Source organism: Poeciliopsis prolifica, unplaced genomic scaffold, assembly GCF_027474105.1.
Source record: "Poeciliopsis prolifica strain line A6 unplaced genomic scaffold, Auburn_PproV2 SCAFFOLD013, whole genome shotgun sequence".
Classification (NCBI taxonomy): Eukaryota; Metazoa; Chordata; class Actinopteri; order Cyprinodontiformes; family Poeciliidae; genus Poeciliopsis; species Poeciliopsis prolifica.
Window position 1 is genome coordinate 6,778,482 of NW_026562388.1, and position 20,441 is coordinate 6,798,922.

Consider the following 20,441-nt stretch of genomic DNA (forward strand, 5'->3'; position numbering starts at 1 on the left):
TTACTTGCATTGTTGCTGACATCTGTTGTGAGTTTTATGTCAATGGCCCCAATAGCAGCAACTAAACAGAGAAAAACATTAACGTGTCAACTTCTTAGACATGCGTCCAAAATAATAGATGTGACTCAAAGTTATAATAACTTCAAATTAGCTTATTAAAAATGAACCAGCAACAGAATTAAGCTGAGTAAATGTTTGGTTTGACCGACTGTCATCTCTGCCCTCCCAGTTAATGGCGATGCTGCAACATGGCAGAACATATGGATCGTCAGGATGATTAATCCATATAGACACTTCCTAACCGTACACAAAGAAAAGAGCAACAAGCATTGCTGGCGTTCTTCACAGAATGTTATGACTCATTTGTGTCTCATAATATTTCTAATATTTGAATCCGATCCTTAAAATGAATCATCTCGTCACAGATTGACTGTTGGTAAGTTTTAGCCGTAAAAATAAAATAAACAATTTTTTTAAAGTTAATAAATCTACACAGAGTTGCACTATCATAGCCTGCTGACAAAAGCTGTCTTTTGAGCTCTTTTGTTTGCATCTCATTTGCAGCACAAATCATTTCATGTCTTTGGTTGAGTTTTGGTTGCTGCTTTAGAAGCGCAGAAGCAATCTGTTAACTCGGAAAAGACGCTTGAATGTTTGGTGGAAAAATACAAACAGACAGCTGAGGTCCGATTTCCCACATGTCTAGGTGTTACATTTTTTTCTGGGACAGTTTGGTCCCAGTGGTGAATGTTTTAATTCTCAACATCCACCACACTGCTGACACAAACAGAGCAATCTGACACCAGTCTAGTTTGTTATTAGGAAACTAACTTCTGTGAGTCTTAAACTTGATATGAGCCCGTTTTTCTATTACTGGTCTTAAAAATCGATAATGGGAATGTTGATATTGCACAGGCTTGCCACTCAGAGTTGCGTTTGGTTTTCTGGTCTGGATAATTATGAAAATAGACAGAGCCCGTCTCTTTTCTTCTGCTTATCCGAGGTCTAGTTGTCAGGGCAGCACCCTAAACAGGGAGACCCAGACTTCACTCTTCCCAGCCACTTCTCAGCTCCTCCAGGGGAATTCCAAGATGTTTCCAGACCAACTGAGCAACATAGTCTATCCAGTGTGTCCAGAGTCTTCCTCTGGGTCTCCTTCTTGTGGAGCATGCTCAGGACGTTTCACCAGGGAGGCGACCCGACCAGATGCCTGAGCCACCTCTTCTCCTGAAGACCCTCCTGAATGACCAAGCCTGTCATTCTGTCTCTGAGGGAGAGAACAGACTCCTTTCTCGTGTATCCATGGTCTCGTTCTTTTGGTCACTGGCCAAAGCTCATGACCATAGATGAGGGTAGGAATGTAGACCGACCGGTAAATTGAGAGGCTCATCTTTTGGCTGAGGTCTCTCTTCACCACTGCAGGCGCAGCGCCAATCTAACTACTAATCTTCTGCATTTTGCTGGTGCAATTATGAAAATATTTGCTTGTCCTTTTCTTTCTTTCTTTTCCCTGCCTTGATTCATTTTCTTATCTTTCTGACCTTCATGCTTTTTTTCTTTCCCTTTTCCCTTCAGCCATGTCTTCTTTGAGTCGTCCTTTCTGGGGTTTTTTTTCTTCTTTCTTCCTCCTTCACCTCCACTCTTCCTTCCTTCCGTTCTTCATTTCTTTTTCATCACCACCTTTCATTCCCTCCTTTGTTATCCCATCTTCCTTTTTCCTCTCTCAATTTCTTCCTTTTTCCTCTTTCTGGTTTTTTCATATAGAAGTATATGCAGTAAATGCTCATGCTTGGAAGCATCAAATGCTGATTCCATTTAAAAGTAGATAGAGAATTTGACCTATGATTCTGGAAAATTATAAAATTACAGCCTGAAAGAGCTGGATTAGACACAACATGGAGAGTTTTTTTTTTAACCCATATTTACGTTTTCTTGGGCAGCACATGTAACCTTTAAATGCACTGAATCAAGTGTAATTTGAAGGTGCAATTTTCATGTAACATAACCTCACATGAAAGTGATTCCATCAAATATTTTCTTTTGACTATTCATTTTTTTCTGCCCACTCTACACTGCACATAGTGGACTCTTAGACAACCAAAAAGCCTTCATCTTTACAAAATCAGGTAAAAGATCGGAGCAGGAATGGGTTGCAATGTAACTACATGTGCAAAAGCAGTAAAACATTACCTGCATTATTGCATCATCTTCCCTGCAGTCACAAGCAAACGCAATAAATGGATGCACAGGCGAGCAGCCCTGGGCGCGGGCAGGTCTGAATACCTGCCGAGCAAGCTCAGCTGTGTTGCATCACCCGGAGCTCCAGGCAGCCAATAGGAGGTGGTTGTACCCGGACAGTAGGTGGGGGCAGGAGTGAGCAGATCAGGAAGTCCATTGTCAGAGTGTGTGTAAAAGTTCAGTGATCCACACTTCCTTCAAGATGCACATACAGGCTCAAAGTGTAATTAAATAAACACACGTAGACTATGTGGCCTTGCGGCTTTTCAGAAAGCTGCACAGCCGCCCCCACCGTTCCGAGTAATCACAATTGAACCAAAGCCTGAGTCACAATAGGCATCTTTGTTTCAGAGATCTGCAAGAGATGAGGCCCATCAAGCACACAACAGCATGTGTCTGGGTGTGTATGCCACATATTACTACTATTACAAAACGGTATCATTCATACATGAAGGGTGACTAACCTAAAATATGCAGCTTACTCTGAACAAAATGATGAAACATCTTGGCTAGCAGGAGATACACACTGTGTAAATGTCAATCAAGTTATTAAAAAAAAACACATTGTGCATAGTCAGCTTTCTTTTAAGATTGAAGGGATGATTGTGGATAAATACATATATGACTGCGAATTGAATCACTAATAAACTGAGATAAGTATTTTGTTTTAAAGCATTAGAAATAAACATATTTGTAACCATTCCAAAAGGATTTTTTCCTCTTGCAGATATAAAGTTTTCAAACAATCATGGTGCATTTGTTTAAGAGAGACATCCTATCTTAAAAGAATACAAATAAAGAAGAAAGCAGTATGGCTTATCTTTTAAAGTCCTACTTAAAAATTATTTATTCTGTTCGCCATAATCTATGGAAAATGTTTATTACATTACAGCATGTAAACCCTTTTAAGTGCTGACCAGCTTTTTGCTTGTTTCCATTTTGTTTTGATGATTTATCTTAGTGATGAGCTGCAGTCTTTGGGATTTTAAGATTTGTTTGAAATATGAGTTTATTGTACAAGTTCATTGGAATATATTAGCCAAAAAATATTGCACACCAACCAGTCCTTTGCGAGGAGAATATTGTGCACACTGAGGTCACAATGGCAATCTATTTGTGGTATAATATGTACCTTTACTTCACATCAAAAAAATAAAAGTTAGTAAAAATTAAAAAGCTCACTCTGCCATAAGTTTGAATAATTTTGGGCTTAAGTGTATCTACTGAGAGATGAATTTATATGTGTATTTTGTTAACATTTTATTTAAAAAATGTAGGTTTTTTAAAAATGTGGGAGCCTACGTGTTGAAGGGCCTGTGGTTGTGTTTTTTTCTGCTCATATGTTTGCTTCATCCTCTCCAGGTACAGTATGTCATACAAGGCTACCACAAACGGAGGGAGTACATCGCTGCTTTTCTCAGCCACTTCGGAATGTGAGTCGGTTTTTCACATCTGCATCAGAACTCAACGATGAATATGAAACGATATAAACAGCATGGCGTGTTTCAGGGGCGTGGTGGAGTACGACGCAGAGGGATTCACTAAACTCACTCTACTCCTCATGTGGAAAGACTTCTGCTTCCTTGTCCACGGTAGGAGGCTCAAGCACAAACTTGATGCTTGTGTTCAGCTGGATTTTCCCCAACATTTGTCCATTTTCTGTTTTTCTGCACCTTGTAGTGGATCTCCCGCTGTACTTCCCCAGGGATCAGCCCACCCTGACCTTCCAGTCTGTGTACCACTTCACCAACAGCGGTCAGCTCTATTCTCAGGTGCAGACTTCGTATCCCTACAGTCCACGTTGGGATGGCAACGAGATGGCCAAAAGGGCAAAGTATGTAACGCTGGCTGCGTATTGGTCCGACTGTAAGTGCTACTTATTGTGATTAGAAAGAACAAGGCTAAAACTTCGACCTTGATCTTTTTTTTCAGAGCCTACTTCAAGAGCTTCATCCCTCAGTTCCAGGAGGGAGCCTTCGCCAATGGGAAACTGTAGCTCTCGTCTCGCTTTGACATTTGCTTGAGTGTGTCACTGTTTGTGTACTTGTTTTTTTTTTTTCTTTTTGTCTTTTTTTTTTCGTCTGCAAAGACTTTTTTCACTGAAGCTGATGGAAGAAGCCAGTTTTTTTTTTTTTTTTTGTAGAACTTTGTTTCCTCGGCGTCATGAAGATTCATCATAAGTGTTGACAGCAGAGTAAAACGCCATCATTCTTGAAGCTCTGACAGAAAATAAACTTGACAGCTTGTGTTGCGCTATTTCTTACAATGAATATTGTTTTATGTGTGACGTCTGGAAACTCCATGCACAAATTTGCTTTAAAAGGAGCTGAAAGAACAAGCTTTGTTTACTTGCTTTCATCATATTGTTATCAAGTTGTGCACAGCTGTTGATGTTGAAATACTTTTTAAGCTTTTCTTATTCACTTGAATGTTTCCTGTCTTAAATGATAGGTGAAGACTTTCACTGACATGTCAATACTTTGAGTTATTCCCAAAAATATTATTCCAAAATTTTCTTTCAGTAAAACACTTTTCTCCTCACTGTGATTGTATTTTTATTGAGCATATCTTATATATATTTAAATAGATATGTGTGTGTTTTCCTGAAGATTTTAGAAAAAAAATACAAAATACATTGTGGGATGGATTTGCATAACATTGCTTGTTGAAAATTTGTGGTCATTTTTCGTACCTACTTTAGTAACTAATGATGTAAAGTATTGTTTTAGAACCTACTCATCATCTACTAGAAGCTAATGTAGTTATGTGACTCCCATGAATATTAGCAAGATGCTGCCCAGAGTTATTTTGGTTTGATCATATTTCCTTCCTGAGAATTAAGTGTGCCAATCAGAAATCAGAATCACATGAAATGTGGCATGCACAATTAAAAAAAAAGATTTATTATCTGGTTAATTTGTCAAATAACACCACATTTACCAGGAGGAATAAACTGATGCATGATTGTAAAGGACATGTGGATAGAAATAGTTTCCACATGGTTGCACAACCACAGAAAAGTAACCTAACACCAAGGTTTAAAGCTGAAACCCGGCTGTAATTCTGAGCTTGTTTACTGTGCAAAAAATATATATAAACATTGAACAAGTAGCTGCTTTATGTCAGCTGAAAAAAATAGCTATGGAATGTCTTCTGGTTAAAGCTGCAGTGAAAAAAGAGTTTATGCAAATGAGGAAAAATAATGACACACTAACAGGAGTTATGTGAACAAATTACCTAAGTGATGTTTCATCATAATGTATCCTTCTTGCAAATACTTTTCCAACTTATGTATTTAATTAAAAAAAAAATCTATAACCTCAGAAAGCAGTTTGCTGCAGCAGGGCGAGAGTGTTCCTGTAATCTGGAGACGGGGAGATAAGAATGTGTGTGGGGGTGTGTGTGCGTGTTCACTTGTTTGCATCATTAAATATGAGGCTCCTAGTTCGGGGTCCTTCCTGGCCAGAGGCGCAGCCCCTCGCGATATTTATTGTCTGTAAAGCAGCAGCTGTCAGGTCTAATTGAGAACTATAGGCTGAATGTATCTGGGCCATTTAATAGCATCAACCCTCTAAATAAAGTAATTTAACCCAAAAAAAAAAAAAGCAAAGAATATTTTTCAATGCCCCACTCCGCATTTGTCGCTCTAACCTTTCCCGACCTGCTTTCGAAACATCTCGTCTGTCAGCCGCAGGATAAGATGCTTTTATTTTGAGGGGAGCGAGGAGGGGCGGTGGGGGTCAGCTTCTTTAACAAGCTCAAGAAAAGAATAGTTGGAGATGACAGCGGGCTCCAGGCGTCACGACCCTGAGCTCAAAAAGGTAATGATTGATTTATTTTTTCCCCCTTTTTCTCCCACTAAGTTGGAGCATCTGAGTTTAACCTAGTGTTTAAAAGCACAGTCACTGATTCATGAGCTTAAATGGTGATTACAACACCACAGAAGGTAAAGTTCACTAACTTGGAGTGTCAATTAGGGAAAGCATTCGCTCCTGAAGTTTTCCCTTCAGTTGCTGATGTTGACCCAAGCTGACATAAGCCCTTTAAATAACTCAAACAATTCCCTCTAAAGTGGCCTAAACTGCGTTGCAGAGTCACATCTAGTTAGTCTCCCGTCTAAAGACACGTCAGCACCTAAACACGGCTCACCTTAACACGCTTTTAGACGTCTTAACATGGATTTATCCAGCGTTAATGATCCTGTGAAGGTTACCTTTTGAAGATGTATTTCTCAGCCCTCTGAATCACAGTTCAGAGGTCTGCCAACCCTCACAGCTAATTCTCCAAATCCACTAATCCGACCGTCTTCAACTGCAGTCAGATGGAATAATTAGACTGGAAATTTTAGTCGGGGAATCTTCGGACATAGGGTGATCAAATTGATGAGACAATGGTTTTTGTTCCATGAAACTTATTGGACTCCCAAATGTAAATTCAGTTGTCGTATTTTCCTGATGGAGTTTCACCTTTGTTCAGAAAAAGGTGTCCTGGAAGCATGAATATTTACATTAGATTAACTTAGAGGTGACAAACCCGTAAGCATGATGCTTGCAGGCACTAAGGACCTGCCAGCCTTCGGGAAATGACAAGTGTGCAAAACAGGATCACTCAAAAACCCAGCTTCACCCTTCCCACTTCATCCCAGAAGTCAGCGGAGTCACGGGAAACTTTTGAGAAACACAAACATATGAAGTGAGCGACTGTGAAAGTGACTGAAAATCCTGAATCATCCCCCTGAGAGATGACAAACGGCCGCAAGAGTGAGCTAATCTGAGGGAGACGAGAAACGTCCAAAAGGCCCAAATGTGTCAGCGAAGGTGGACAGGCGCCTTAATGGAGTTTACTTCCCCTCTCGTGTCACTGCTCTCCGACTCTCTCGATCTGTCGTTCTTCCTCTGCGTCTCTCTTCCTTTCTGCAACGTCTCCACCCATAGAAAAGACAGACTGCTGGGGGCCTCGCAGTGCAGCGTGTTGAAAGTTTTCCCCGTTTCTCGCGGCTTGCTCCTGATCTCCAGCATGTTTCGAAAAGGGTAGGGTGGATTTCAGGAGCCGTGTGCGGCATTTGCAGAGCAGCGTAGGGTTGTTGATGCAAGCCGTGTCGGGGATGATGGAGCTGAAAGGCTTAACTAATTTTGGAAAAAGAGCAGGAGGAGGAGAGTGAAGGGGGGATTTTGAGGCCTTTGTTGCAGCCTGTTTGATCTAGGAATTCAGAAAAAAAAAGAATTACTGCTTCCTCACTCTACTTTTTTTCTTTTTTTTTTGTTATCAAACTTGAGGAAATGCTGCAGTCCCGTGTCAAACACCTCTCCTTGCTCAAACCTTTGGTTAATAACTGTATCCAGTTAAACCCTGCTTGTTAATTGCTAATTACTCCTCATACATGAGACGCCAGGAGAGCGTAGCTAAGCTGATCAGATGAGTCTTCGCCCAGGAGCTTTTAGGTTTTCCCGTTTTGTCTCGTTTTACGGGAAGGAGCTTGTTTCCGATGGCCCCTGACAAGATAAAGAGAGATTTTCTTCAAACTGGGGAGGGGACTCTCTTTATTCCATCCCCTGTGGGTGCAATCATTGACACTTGGTTTAAACCTTAACTAAAGCACTTCCTGCAGGTGTTTGATTTTCTCTAGAATACAGCTCCTCAAGCGAGCTGTTTGGCTTCACTTAAGTGTGCATGATCGTCACAGAAGATGACAATTTTATTGAGAAATACTGAAACCGGCACAGTGTGTTTCCTCTGCAGACTCTCGGCCAAAACAGGCTTCTTTACTGGAAGATGTGGATTGGGTATGCACATCTAAGCAGATAATTTTGTGAAATTAGCTTTAAGATCTTTGATGAGCTTGAAGCATTTGAATGCTCTAATTTACAGGACCAGAAACAATCGACGTGTTCCACATTTTGAGTGATAGTGAATCAAAATTTGAGCACTATTTTGTTTAAGAAGATCTAAATAATCGAGCACAATGGCAAGTGGAACAATACATACAAACTTGCATCCTTTATTATCACACAAATGTTTCTCAGGTGCATCTGGATTCCATGTGATGCTTTCTGAACAAACTTAAAAGATCCTGGCTCTGCCCGGTTTGTCTGAGCTTGATCCAAGGATCTGCAAAAGAAGAAAACACTCCAAAACAAATATCCCAAGCCTGTAGAATTGTGAGCAACAAGACTTGACACTAACAGCGGCAAATGGAGATTTAAGATAATTCAGCTAAAGATGTGAAAACATTTAGTTCTAACAAATGTGAATCTTTTTCCTAAGAACCAATATTTGCCTTTGTCATTTACAAATAATGTTCCTAGATCTCCAGTCTGTTTCCAAACAGGTCTTTAACGCTACAAATAGTGGAACAAGTAAAGACGTCTACACATGCATTCCAGTGTTACTGTACAGCATGTGAATATGTGTATGGACGGGTGAATCACTTTCCGTGGCATCACATGCTTTGGAGTCCTCGGACTTGATGAAGCGTCATACAAATACAGGCCATTTACCATTTTGCTCCCCCTACTCTATGGCTTCCTTCTCCCATCTCTCCCTTCCTCACCCCCCGCCTACCTGGAGAGCTGTCAGTCTGGATCTCGGCGCTGTCGGTTCAGCCTGTCAGGCTGAGGGACGCGTTCCGATCAGCCGTGGACACTGATAGACCTGTCAGGTGGGATGACAGCTGCAAGTGAAGATGCACGCAGACAGGTACATGTAATGTGACAAGACTCCCCGCTTCCCTTCCTCCTCCCCAACCGCCTCCTCCCTTGGAAAAATAAATAGCCATAAGTTAGGAGAGTGCAGAAAGAATGAGGATGTTTCCTGACGAGTTAAGGGAAAGTTTTTAGTTTGAGGCTGACAAAATGTGATGCTGCCATGTGACGAATTGCTGATTCGCACAAAGTGAGTGTCCGAAAGAGTCGTTAGCAATTCCAGTTATTGAAGAGCTATTGCTCTTTACTCAAGAAGAAATATTTCATCATCAGACTTCACATTTAGTTTTTTTAATTTTTCATTTTCCAGCACTGCCATCTGCTTTGCTCCTTCACCTGTTAAAGTTAAAGTGGAAATATTCTCATTTTCTTCTGAGGGTGATCTTTACATGTTTTGTTGGGATGACTCAAAGCAAAGCTCCCAGCATTATTTTCTGAGTTAGGATTCAGGCAATCATGCAAAAACCTTATTTTCATCTATTCCAAGAATGGTGTTGCATGTTCTCAAGTTTCAGGAAATTCCTAGAATGGACATTTTCTTCAGGAGATAAAGATGACCTTCATGACGTATGGCGGTTGGTGGATCGTTTATTAAGAAAGAGGGAGACTGGACGGCAGCCATGTTAGTCAAAAAAAATAAAATAAAAAAGATGCATGAAATGCAGAGTCCCTGAAGGTGGAGGCTGGGCAGCTGAGCCGCTAGCAGAGCACAGCTTTGAGCTGACCTGTAGGAAACAGCCACCGCTTCGTCCCTCTAATGTTTATCCCTTGTATAACAGGATGGATTATTTACAGTTGCAACTATGCAGCATTTAAAGCCGCAAGTGAGAGACTGCTGTCTCGTCTTATGACTATCTCCATAGCAACACCTCCGATTCCAGCTGGACGTACCAGAGCGCTTCTGACCATCCTTCCATCTAAATGACAAAGGAAAGGATCTGCCTGTCGCCACTTCCAGTTTTAGACCTTATGTAGGATTGTAGGGAGACAGTCTGCACACATATACCTGTGTGCAAGAGGTTGCACTGACCTCTTAGGCAGCTAATAATGGTTGTAGTTTGGCTTTTTTTTTTTTTCTTTCAAATGTTCTTTTGGTGTTTGCCTACAAATTACCCCGTTTGTCATATCCTTTCTCAAGCGATTTCTGCCCAAGAACAAAAGCAAACGAGCGGATGCAGAGTGTCATTATCCACAGTGAGATGAGTCTAAAGATACGAGCTGCAAGGCCAGCGAGAGAGGAAGACAGTGTTACACCTATTGCAAAATAAAATGCTACAGATTACAAATACACTTTGAGGTGTGTTATTATGAAACTACAGTAAAGATGAACAATTTGGCCTCACGGACCATTGGTACATTTGAAGAATAAAAGAAGCTTGAGAGCCTGAGACCACTGTCCCAACAGTGAGTGTTTCACTGGGTGACATGCTAAGGAAATATTTTGTCAGTCATTATGCGAACCTAGTGGAAGGATAATGTTTGAATTAAGTTTTAATTTGAAAAAGAATTCCACCAAAGCAAAAGAAATAACTTCATTTTAATGTCTGACACTGTAAAAATGATTGTGTGCCTTGGTTTGCAGTACAAGTATCTGGTTTTAACTGCATGTAATAAAGAAACATTGTTTAACTGGGAACATTCTGTTTGAATCCATGGCTACTTTTAATTGAAACTTTAAATCAGAATGAATTTCTAATGAAATTGTTACAGGTGCAGCCTGTGCTCATCTATTACTAAACACAGCAGAGCAAGTCGTCACCCCCTCCATTTTGGCATTTTGGCATCCATGTGTTTATGCAACAGATGGATTGAAATATTCTATCATAATGAAGCACATGTACTCTCTGATAAATGGCAGCAGAATCGTCCAAAGCAGAGTCTCTGAAAGAAGCAGGTTTGAGAATCTTGAAGAATGTAACACAGTGTTCAGAACAGAAAAGTGTGCAGAAGGGTGGATTGTTGGTGTGTGTTTGTGTGTGTGCGTGATGGGTGGGGACAAAAACAGGCCTGAGAGCAGGTATTTGCTCCTGGGACACTGATCCAGCCACACCTGATGTAAACATAGACACAAAAAAGGTATTTAAGTAAAAAAAAATGCTTCTTTATGATCCAAAACCATGAGAGCACCTGTGAAACTTCTCCACAGTCTGCTGCAACCACGTGATCGCGTCTTGAATAACGTTGTCACATTTTAGTTTTGCTTAAAGGTTCAACGCTAGATATGAGGACCGATCTAAGCCGAAGTGGTGACACTTTGGCAGTAATTATGTCACGAGAAGCAACCTTGCTGCTTCAGTGTATCCACACATCAGTTCACACCCGCTCCGTTCTGCACTAAACTGTTGACCTCCGTCTGCCTCTTTGGCCTGGTGGGTCATGTCCCGGAGGATCGGCTAAAAGTACAAGAAGGAGTGCAAACAAGAAGGTTGCTGCAGCTGAAGAAGAACAGCAAAGGCCGAGAGCAGAGGAGAGGGAGTGATAATGGGGGAAAAGGGGGAGGACGATGGAGACAGCTCGTGCCAAGTGACATAAACCCCCTTTGGCAGCCTAATTAAATTTTCCACTTTTCAACACTCACATTAAGCCTCCATTGAGCTGGAAGGAATGGACGCACCGGAGGAGGAAGAACCCCCGCAAGAAGATCAGCCACTGTGCTCCTTTTCTAGGTTTGGTTTGATCGTTGAGCTTCACCTTAAAAAGTAAGGAGACATTAATGCTTTTATGGTTTGCACTATATATTTTTTTTCATGTCATATTGTCAAAACAATCATGCATTAGGGTTGCACCACATTTTCAAACACATTCAGAAAACCATAGAAGGTTTAAGAAGCGCATTTCATTGGGACTTTGTACCACATCAACACAAAGTAGTGCATAATTTTCAGGGGGAAAGAAACATTGTTTTAAATTATTTTACAAATAAAAATCTGAAAAGTGCTTCACAGTTGGGCCCAACCTTGACGATTCCATCTTTTCATCCAGGATTTCTGTTTTTAGCTCCATCGATCTGCCAGTCAGTTCTTTTTCCCTATTGAAGAAAATCATCCGCTGCCGCCTCACATTCATTTTCAATTACTGTGCAAAATTACAGAGATTTGTTATCTTTAAAATAACTACACAGGAAAGCAATTGCTACTGTATTTTTGCACAAATTAATCTTCGGTATCATTAGTGCAGGTGAAACTGTAAGATTTCAGTTGAAATTACTGTTTCAATAACCCTGTTGTAATAAAGGAAGGGCAGGAGTATTCATAACCATTGTTGTCTTATGTTACCATTGGTTACTTGTTTGCAGCCACCATCCCTTTTTATCAAAAAGCCTCAGATGCAGGACGCATCTTCTGTGAGAATTGCAGCTAAAAATAGTCTTCTGCATCATAAAGAACTTCAACATGTTCTGTTCAGCTTCAGAAAGAAGCGAGTCCAGAAAGCATACAGGTTGGCGCCTGCTCTGGGGAGGTATTCTGACTACAGAAATGTGACGCCGCCAGTACAGAGCTTGTTCAACATTGGCAACACAGTGAGGCCATCATTTTTTTGGGACAATGGACGTGTGAATGAGAAGGGCAGCAAGAAGATCCGTGGGATGTTCATGAATGGACAGAAATGTGCAAAAGAAGAAATGATAGGAGCCATCCAGAGTGGTTCAAACGTGATCCATGTGGGGTTGTTTCTCATCAGTGTTGGTTTCCACCAGTTTCTGCCTGAAAGCGTTGCCATGAAGAGAGAGTTGGGTCGAATCTCCTTCCAGGAGCAACTTCATACAACAATCTAGAGTTTTCTTGTGTTTTCCAGCATGATCACAATCTGACCTTGAACCAGCAGACCAGGTGGAGAAACAAACTAAAACCAAACTCTGGTCGACTTCAAGCATTAAGTAGGTAGTAAAAGACAAAAATCTCATCTAGTATATGAGAAAGAAACGACTACTGTGCTCCTTTTCTAGGTTTGGTTTGATCATTGAGCTTCACCTTAAAAAGTAAGGAAACATTAATGCTTTAAAAAAGATTAGGTCTTTTATTCAAGCCCATTTTTTAAAGTAAAAACAGTGTTTATGGGCAGACTTTTAAAGGTGTGTTATGGAGGAGCACAGCAACAGTGAAACGACTGTGTGTTTCTGGTTTTGGAAGTGCACATTTCCAAAAATTAGCAGTGAGAGGGTTTAAGAGCTCATCAAAGAAACCATCAGTCTTCCAGAACAATTACTCAACTCAACAGTTAAAACAATGAAGCCTATTTAGCAGTGAAGAGAAGTGTCGGAAAGTGACACAAATCCACTTAGAGCTACCACACATCTTTTTATGTTTCCGTAACCAGATGCACGATTGCATGTAAAACGTGCCACAAGTAATCTTCCTGTAAGAAGCATCAGAACAGGGAAGGTTTCCAAACACTGCCACCACTTCCTGGGACAATTTTCAGAGGCAGGGAACGTGATTTGCAAGTATTTCCTGGCTTTGGGAATAAATGTGCAGACAGTTAGCAGAACGGATCAAAAGCTCTGAAACTAAGTCATCCTCAGGTGATAATCCAAAGCAAACACAGTCTCTTTACCACCCACAGTTTTAGTTCAACAGGAGACTTCTGGGAAGTATTTTCACAGACAACAAAATAGCATCATAAACAAAGACTGAGCAGCTGAACAGCTGAACCATTTCAGATGTAAAGCTTCAGACCGAAACATAAATGGTTGTGTTCGCCATAATGCGTCCTGTATGAAGGACTCAGATGGAGGTGGGGGCAGCAAGCTGGTCTTGCATTTTAATCACGACCTGAGAGCAACAGCACTTCATAATTGTGCTGAATGCTCTGAGTTATGTGTTGTATAAATAAACAGCAGCAGGATACACAAGGAGCTGCACCGAAATCTGAGAAGATTGACGTTGTTTTAGCTGAAAAATGGTTGCAATCATCGTTGCGACCATTTTAGATTGCATGACAATTATGATTTAAGTGGCTGTACTTTATTGTAGTGACTTGCAAAAATGGACTGCAGCTGTATCACAAACAGCTGTTATTAGAGAAGCAGAAAGTACAGTAACCGGCAAAAGTATTCATGTCTGGCACGCTGGGCGCCATAGTTGGTATAGAGCATCCACCAGGCGCAGAGGCTGTTGTCATCAACAACTTTGTCCCGAGCTATTTGCTGCATGTCTTCCCCTTCTCTCTGCCTTCTTATTTCCCGTCCTGTACAATGGAGCTAAGCAAGTATTCATATTCCTTAAATTGTTTTTTTCTCATTTTGTAACTTTGCTTTTAATTTTAATGGGGGATGGTGGCAGAAGTTTGCACTGCTATATCGGCGGGTTGCTGGTTCAATCCCCACGTCATTCGCTTCATTTGTTCTACCCTTGAGTAAGACATTTCAGCCACCTTGCCTGCTGTGAATTTCCAAAAATGAATGTCTCTGCGGAGGATTGATTCATTCGGTTCACACTTGTAGAACTGTATAATGAATGGACATATACAGTAGGCTACAAAGTGTTGAAGTCCGCAATTCTCTTCCTGATATCTTGAATGATTTCTTTTGAGTTTTCCATGATGTCATACGAGGAAGTATTGCATTTGAGGCATTTCCTTAAGATGTGTCCACAGGTGTGCTTTCATTTCACTCAGATGTTGCGAATAAACCTATCAGGAGCTAAGGAAGTCATGACATTGTTCATCATCTTGTTTTCCAAAATTTTGGCTTGTTGCAAATACAAGTAATTTTGATGATGCACAGCTGAGCTGAAAAAGGTGCAGTTTGGTCAGATTTAATGTCAGACAGTGAGACAAAAGATTATCAGGCATTATTTACATACAATACATCCAATGTGCAACACATACATACGCTGTATGTATGTGTTGGCTTTCAGCTGCATATGTTTGTTGGCTAAGGTCAACAACAGCAGGACTTCTCAACAAAAAACCCATTAACATTCCAGACTGCACAACCCAGAGTCTGCTCTCAAACCCGTGTGCTCATAAATTACTGACAACCTTGTTGACAGACGAAGATAAACTGGCCCATTGTGAGAGAACTGTTGCTGCTCTCACCGAGCGCCACTCCAGTGTTATTTGATTTGACTGTTTTGGGCCAGCGACGAGGAAAACAACTCGCAGGAGGACCAAAACATAATAATAAGCCCACTTTTGTCAGGCAGCCAACACTCTTCTGTTTCTTGCACCGAGGTGGAAGCGGAGGGGGAAATTTTGCTTTCCTTCGTCAAAAACAAGCCGTCCAGTAAAAGTGGAAGAAACGTCAGGGTCCTGCTTGTTTGTGAGCTGCAGGTGGCTGAAGTCCCCCGACCACTCGTGCGCTTTCTTCTCTCAGACCCTGCCATTTGTTCACTTCTTCCACTACACGCTCCAACAACACTTCCCCTTCTTACTCTGAGCTGTTTGTGCCCCGAGTTGTGTTCCGTTCTTCTTTGTCTCGAGCTTCAGCGTTCCTGTGACGCACTTCCTTCCATTGTATCAGGAACTGATACCTTAAAGTTACTGTCAAGAGTCACTCAAGTGTGTTGATTGGAAGCGTTTGGGCATCAGGGCAGGTGGTTCACCTGATCAAACAGGGGTTGTAGGCTAAAATAAAAAACTTCCCTTACGACAAAGTTGAAGTCAGACAGCGGAGCGGCAAAACCAAAACTTCTCCTTCTAGTTGCAGATCTGCTTTTAGGTAAAGGGGACAATGACTTGTTTCATGAAAAGAAGGTTAACCATTTGTTTACAGTAAAAGGGAGCGTCATCTCTGCATCCAGATGGAGCGATGCGTAGGCAGGTTTCAGGTTGCAACACATCTCAGCCCTACAGGAAAACCTATCTCCTTCTTTTAACCCTGACTAATATTAATGGAATGGAACCTCTTACATAATCTATAACCGAATATATGCACACCACAAACAGCAGATTGTTCCGTTTTACTGGGTACTTGCATATCTAATGTAAATATCCAATCAAAACTGGAAGTTCTCAAACAACTTTGTAGGTGAAGTAGACAACAGATGCATCATTTAATCTTTTAGAAAAACCTGATGAGTCTTAAAGGACACATGATCCAATTTTTTTCCTGCGACTGAAAAAACTGCAGGGCAACAGATTCGACAAATATTCCTCTTTCTACAGTCGTGCTCTCTGGAGGTCATGGACCTTCACATTATCCCTTTTGATTTGCTAAAGTTGACTGAACTGCATCTGTCACCAAGGCAACGGGTAAATGAAACCGCTGAAGGAGGGTTGCGTTAATTCACAGCAGCCACTTTTAAAAGCCACGCTGCTGCACAGTCTGTCACTGGATTTTTGTTTTAAAGTCAGAACTGCACAAAATACCGAGATGAGATGCAGCGTGTGAGTCTAACGCAAACAAACAAACAGAAAAAAATCCCTCGTTCGATTCTAGATTCACCCCTCTTTTTGCTGCAGACACGTTTCACCGTTTCTTTGTGTCATTGCATAATAAAACGGCGCATTAAGTGTGTGAACGGGCCAGTCACATGATAATAAACCCAGTTGTCAGTCATGCTGATTGCTCTTTAACCCAGTCTCCTCAGTCTGAGTCAGCACTTCGGTGCCTACGTATGTCCACTGGCAGCACCTGAGCTGAGAGATAAGCCATGCTGATCGCGCTGAGTATTATCCAGGCTAAGGTTTTACTGCATGACAGGTGAATGACGCAACAGGCAAAAGAGAGCAAAAGAATGCAAGGGCAAAAAAATAAAAAATAAGTGAACACAAACATTAATCTGTTTCAGTAATGTTTAGTAATAAAGTGAATCAGGGGTCGGAAATCCATCCCGGATGCTTCTAATTTTGCAGAAGCAGCTTGGATTCTTGCTCAAACGCAGAAAACTCATCTCAATTGCATCTGCTTTCACATCGTTGTATTGTCAAAATCTGCATAGTCGTTATTTCAAAGCACCAGTGTGACATTAGTGCTTGTAATGTAAAGAAAATGGGGCTAAATATTCAGCAGCAACTCTCGATTTCGAGGAACCTGCTTCATTTAAAGGCTTCTACTAGAAAAGAATGCGGAAGAAAACTGATTTTTATCAATTTAAATGTCATATGAGACCAAAATATGAGCTGCTGCTATAAATGAAAGACATTTTTCTTCTTAAAAAAAGAAAAGAAAGACTTGGCTCTTCAGTCACTGAATGGTTTGCTGATGTCAAGCCTTGAAATCTATTGACCTTGACCTTTTTTGTTAAATTACAACCACAAAATTGTTTCCATACAGAAACTGTAAGAAATTGTCTCCATCTTGTTAATCCAGACCAAAACTTCATTTTTGGTTACTTATAGTCCAATGTTACTGGCTTTTAACTTCCAAGACAAAGACTGGCCTTTACTTTTCAGGTTGAGATTTATCACGTGATACCCCGTGATTAGGAACGAGCCATCTTGCGTCACGAGCCTCCGTCTCGCGGCTCGGTAAGCCTCTTGTGTTGCAGTCTGACAGCTGGTTATAATTCCTACAGGAGATGTTCTCCGCACCTGATTCCTTCTGATGTGTGATGGCTGGACATCGACGCGTCAGTGGCGCGCAAACTGCGCATCGGCTGACCTCAATGCACTCGCACTGACCCACGGTCTTCACCCTCACCTGACCGTGACCCCACAGACAGGACCTTCACAGTCTGATGTATTCTCGCCTCTGTTTTTTTTATGTTCACTTGAACCTAAGATTTGGACTCTTATCGGGAGCTGTCAACACATCAGACCGCGTTTTGCCGCCAGCAGCAGCTCAGATGATATTTAAGGCATTAATTATTATAGGACTATGGCTGATTAGATTCCCCTCCAGCAATTTAGCAGAAACTGTGTCGCTTAGCAACACTGCTCCCGTTCAAAAAGCTGCGCCGCTGGCATATTACAGGCTAAGCATTCATCATAAATTAATATCACTCAAATAGAGATGTATGAAACATCTGCACGCTTTCTGCTCCTGGGAACAGCAGCACATCCAGGCAGCGCAACTCAAAAGCTAATGCAGCGAAAAAAGGACTTGCAGTGAGTCTGCCAAGGGTTCACATATTGCAGGGCTGCAGTATGACAACTGAAATGTTTGTGTTCTGAACTGCCAGTGGTCAAGAAATATCCTCTATTAATCATTTGATCCTGAGCAGAGGTGCAGAGGCACCTCAGTGAATTGCAATGCGATGAAAAGGTACATTTATTTAAGTGGCCCTGAACACAAATGTGTCACTAAAATGGATCCAACAGGTAACGCAGCGTGTTGCATTTCTGTGTTGCAGCTTGTGAAATCCCAAGATTCAGTTTTGGAGAAAATGCCTTTCATGAGACTATCTCCTGGACAATAACTTACCAAAGCAAAATGCACATATATATGTACAAAATAAATTAAATTGATCAAATTGTATGCAATTAGCTTTGTGATTTGAATTACTGATCTAAATCAACTTTTCAGTGTACTAATGCACTGTTTCAGTCAATTCAGCTCATTTTGTGTTACCAGATGTGTTGAATTCAACAATGACCAAGCAGTACATGTAAGAAACGGGTCAAATAAAAAGTAATCTGGACTGTATTTAAGCATTGATCAGTTTTGCCACGACCATCACCCCCCACCTCCCCCTTCTCCTCTAGTTTGAAAATAAATTAGTAAGTAGATAAACTTTTTCACCGGGACGAGTGTTTCTGGCAAACATTGATGCTGCAAGGAGCTTTGGGAGCTCAGAACACCCAGCTGTGTTGATGCAGATTAAAATAGGAACCGTAGCAGATTGGATTACACTTAATAGGACATTTTATATTGCGGAACGTGTCACATTCTGGGCGCCGTGCCCTTGTTCATGAGGTGCGTCCGAATTACAATTAGCCCACATTTCACAGAGATTCAGCTCCAACGTTTGTTGCGTTGACCTAATCAGTGCCGCCGTGTTGAATCTGACCGCTCTCTCCTAATTACGTACAATGGGACTTAGAGACTTTGCACAAAAAACACAATTGTGACTCTAAAATTGTATGTTCAATCGGAGCCAGCCTAAAGTATAAGCAAGAAAGCTCTCCTCCCCCCAACAGTAACAGGCAATTAAACCTGCCTCTTCCTTCTCAATTGTTCTGAGAAGCTTTACCAATGGATTTTCCTGTGGCAGTGGTCACAGCTCCCTTCATATCATTAACAATCTTCTTGCATTTAATTCTAGTTTGATTTTCTCAAAATCACCCTTATTCTATGAGGTGAGATTCTGCACACACTCCACAGTAAGAGTGACCATTATCTTTTACTTCTACTTCAAACATATCGCCCCAGAAGTGTTTTCTTCTCTCACCGAGAGTCTTGCTGATGGTCTAGTCTTACAAGGATCCCTGGCAACCTCTGACAGGTCTCCGGACTTGCCCCAGGTGATGAAAAGGAGCGGTTCAAATGAAACAGCCCGATTCTGTAACAGGTGCCTTTCTCACACATAATAAGCTGAGTACTCTCTTAAAGGGATACAACTGATTTCTGTGCTTCATGGGTACACCACCACTCTGTGCAGGTCATATCGCTTGGATGGGGGCTCAGCTAGTTAGAAATCTTAGTTAAAGTGTTTATTTGGAGGGGATTTTGAGCAGGTCTTCTGCCTTTGATTAAAATAAACCCACAATATTTGTGGTTATGTAAATGTATGTAAATGTTTGATTTCTTTGGGAAGGTTCAAACTCAGTCTTTCCACTGATCTATCTATCTGTGTTTAATAACATTTGTTTTTCCAACTGGGTGAACTTGGTATTGCCTTCACACACGCACACACACGCACAAAACAGCCTTCAGAAGATTTACCAATAGAATGAAACAAGCAGGGACTTTAGATGCTGGAGTGGAGTAAAACCAACATACACTCAAACTGACATATTTCAGTTTTTAAAATCTTTATAAAGCACAAGTTTTACATTGTGACACAGATATCTCGACACCAATCCAAGGTGATCGCACTTAATGTTTATTGATATCGCCTCTCTCAAATCGTTCTAGTGACGCCCCTGTCAGTGTCGGCTCATCCAGACAGCTGGGACCTCAAAGTGCCTCTAAACCTCCCACGGTCTGAATGTTTTCCCTGCTTGGTGACCGACACCGGAGCCCGGGCGGCCGCAGCGCTTTTCTGAGCGCTCTGGGTCCGGCGGGCTGCAAGATGAAGGGGAGGGAATCCCTCCAGTGTCTGACGCTTTTTCTTTTTTACCAAGGAAACCCACACGCGCTCGCTGACGCAACTGCCCATTTTAGGAAACATGCGTCAATGGGCCGAAGAAAGCGAGACAAAACCGGTGAAGTCCACAGCGGATCGCTGACGTCCGCCGATACCAAAAATAAATAAAAAAAAAAAAAAGGAAAATAAAACCCGCTTCAACTGTAAACCACGTTTTGAATCTTTGGTCTCCGGTGTCCACCGGGGGAGAAGCGAGCTCTGCGCTCTGTGCGCTGCGATCCAACGACGCTGGAGGAGCGAACTCCTCCCCCTGCTGGACGTTTGCCACGCCCCGCCGTGACGTCGGACGTTTCGTTGGTGTTGAAAAGCC

At 41.6% G+C, this 20,441-nt stretch overlaps 1 protein-coding gene across 1 annotated transcript in view; it reads left to right on the forward strand.

Moving 5' to 3' along the window:
- babam2 (BRISC and BRCA1 A complex member 2) overlaps positions 1-4,779 on the forward strand; it is a 76,131-nt gene extending 71,352 nt beyond the window's left edge. The window contains exons 9-12 of the mRNA XM_055038853.1: positions 3,601-3,671; positions 3,748-3,830; positions 3,919-4,072; positions 4,171-4,779. Of these exons, the coding sequence (XP_054894828.1) occupies positions 3,601-3,671; positions 3,748-3,830; positions 3,919-4,072; positions 4,171-4,234 (372 nt within the window). The 3' untranslated portion in view covers positions 4,235-4,779. The remainder of the gene's footprint in view (positions 1-3,600; positions 3,672-3,747; positions 3,831-3,918; positions 4,073-4,170) is intronic.
- Positions 4,780-20,441: the final 15,662 nt, after the last annotated feature.